Raw genomic sequence first — 1,719 nt, 5'->3', positions numbered from 1 at the left:
GTTCATGCCCCTACTTACATAATGCACTATGTAAATCCAAGTTTATTAAAGACACAGTTTTTCCAGAATTAAAAAAAAATAAGATCAAGGGTTCCCCCTTACAATTATAAAAAATGAGAAAAAAACATCATGGGTTTCCCCATCAACCAAAGTTCAAAAAAAAAAAAAAAAAAAACAGGTGGGGTTTTCCCACTACAAAAACCAGGATACAAAAAAAGGGGCATTTTACATAAGAAAAATCTGAGTTTATTGACAAGAAAATCTCTACCAGCCTTCCAAAGTGTGTGACTTGTCCCTCGTCGTCGGGCCGGCCTCTCCCTGCTGTTGTCCTCGGCGGGGGTGACCGGCTGGGGGAGGCGGGACCTGCTCAAGATGCAAGGCTTGATAAGCCTCCAGATTGCTACCACCAGAGGGTTGTTTGACGGGTCTGACGACCACGGAATGGTGGCTGGGCAAACGTGGTCTCTGATGTCCAGCGCTGGCAGATTGAGGTGCTGTGTTGTTTGGATTGTCGCTCTAAGCAGGGGGAGTGCCTGGATTGGTGGTGGGGCTCAATTGGTGATTGGCTGGAGAAGGTTTTCCCAAACGGTTGGCGGAGTGGCTCAAATACAGTTGGGGTTCTTGAGCAGCTGGGGGTGGTTCCGAGGGAGCAGGTTGTTTGCGCCGGCGCCCTAGTCTGATGGAGGTGAGCCCATTCCAGGAGTGGTTTCCATGGCGTGATTGATTGCTATATTTGCCGCTTGGGTGCTCGCCACTCCTCCCAGGGCCTATCAATAGGCCTCGGATACGTGATCTGGAGCGGGATTGCAAAGGCGAGGTCTGTTGGACGGTCCCCGCTGGGCGATGAGAGGAAGTTGTCCGACTGGGTGCATTGCTGGCACCCATGTTGGAAGCCGAAGTTGTACAATCAGGCGTGTGACTGCCCAAGTGCGACACATCAGATGGCTTGAACGGCAGCCCATTGGGAAGAACTCACTTGATTTCAGGCACGTTAGAATGATCAAGAACAAACACCTTTTGACATTGGGATGGTGGCCAAGATTGGGCGGGTTTGCTGGTGCAAGAGTCCTTATCTTTGATGGATATCAACCAATGATTTTGCTTGATAAGACAGACGATCTTGTAGATTTTGATTATCTTCTTACTTTGAGGGATTTTGTCCAATTTAAATTTGAACAACAAAATTCCAGCGACCGTAAAGTAGCAAGAGCTTGTGGATAGCGTTACGGCTGTTGATGGTAGGGGCAAAAAATTAGCATCAATTATTTGAAGCTAGCAATGATTGAATGATCATGATTACATTCAACCCAACACCATCTCCACTGACCCCTAACTGTTTGGATAGCTGGGTCACATTGAGATTGATAAATGCCTGGCATTGCCAGGCATTTGCCAGGCATTGCCAGGCATTTGCCAGGCATTTGCCAGGCATTTGCCAGGCATTTGCCAGGCATTTGCCAGGCATTTGCCAGGCATTTGCCAGGCATTTGCCAGGCATTTGCCAGGCATTTGCCAGGCATTTGCCAGGCATTTGCCAGGCATTTGCCAGGCATTTGCCAGGCATTTGCCAGGCATTTGCCAGGCATTTGCCAGGCATTTGCCAGGCATTTGCCAGGCATTTGCCAGGCATTTGCCAGGCATTTGCCAGGCATTTGCCAGGCATTTGCCAGGCATTTGCCAGGCATTTGCCAGGCATTTGCCAGGCATTTGCCAGGCATT

General features: G+C 49.0%; 1 protein-coding gene across 1 annotated transcript; it reads right to left on the bottom strand.

Moving 5' to 3' along the window:
- Window positions 1-516: 516 nt before the first annotated feature.
- Window positions 517-1,317, bottom strand: PtA15_12A167 (uncharacterized protein; the record flags this gene model as incomplete). Its single annotated transcript, XM_053161749.1, has 3 exons — window positions 517-919; window positions 977-1,229; window positions 1,308-1,317. 3 exons carry the CDS (start codon window positions 1,315-1,317, stop codon window positions 517-519), a joined length of 666 nt encoding a protein of 221 aa, XP_053025736.1.
- Window positions 1,318-1,719: the final 402 nt, after the last annotated feature.

Source organism: Puccinia triticina, chromosome 12A (genome assembly GCF_026914185.1).
Source record: "Puccinia triticina chromosome 12A, complete sequence".
Lineage (NCBI taxonomy): Eukaryota > Fungi > Basidiomycota > Pucciniomycetes > Pucciniales > Pucciniaceae > Puccinia > Puccinia triticina.
The sequence above is the reverse complement of the archived record's forward strand: the minus strand, read 5'-3'. Positions and strand labels throughout refer to the sequence as shown.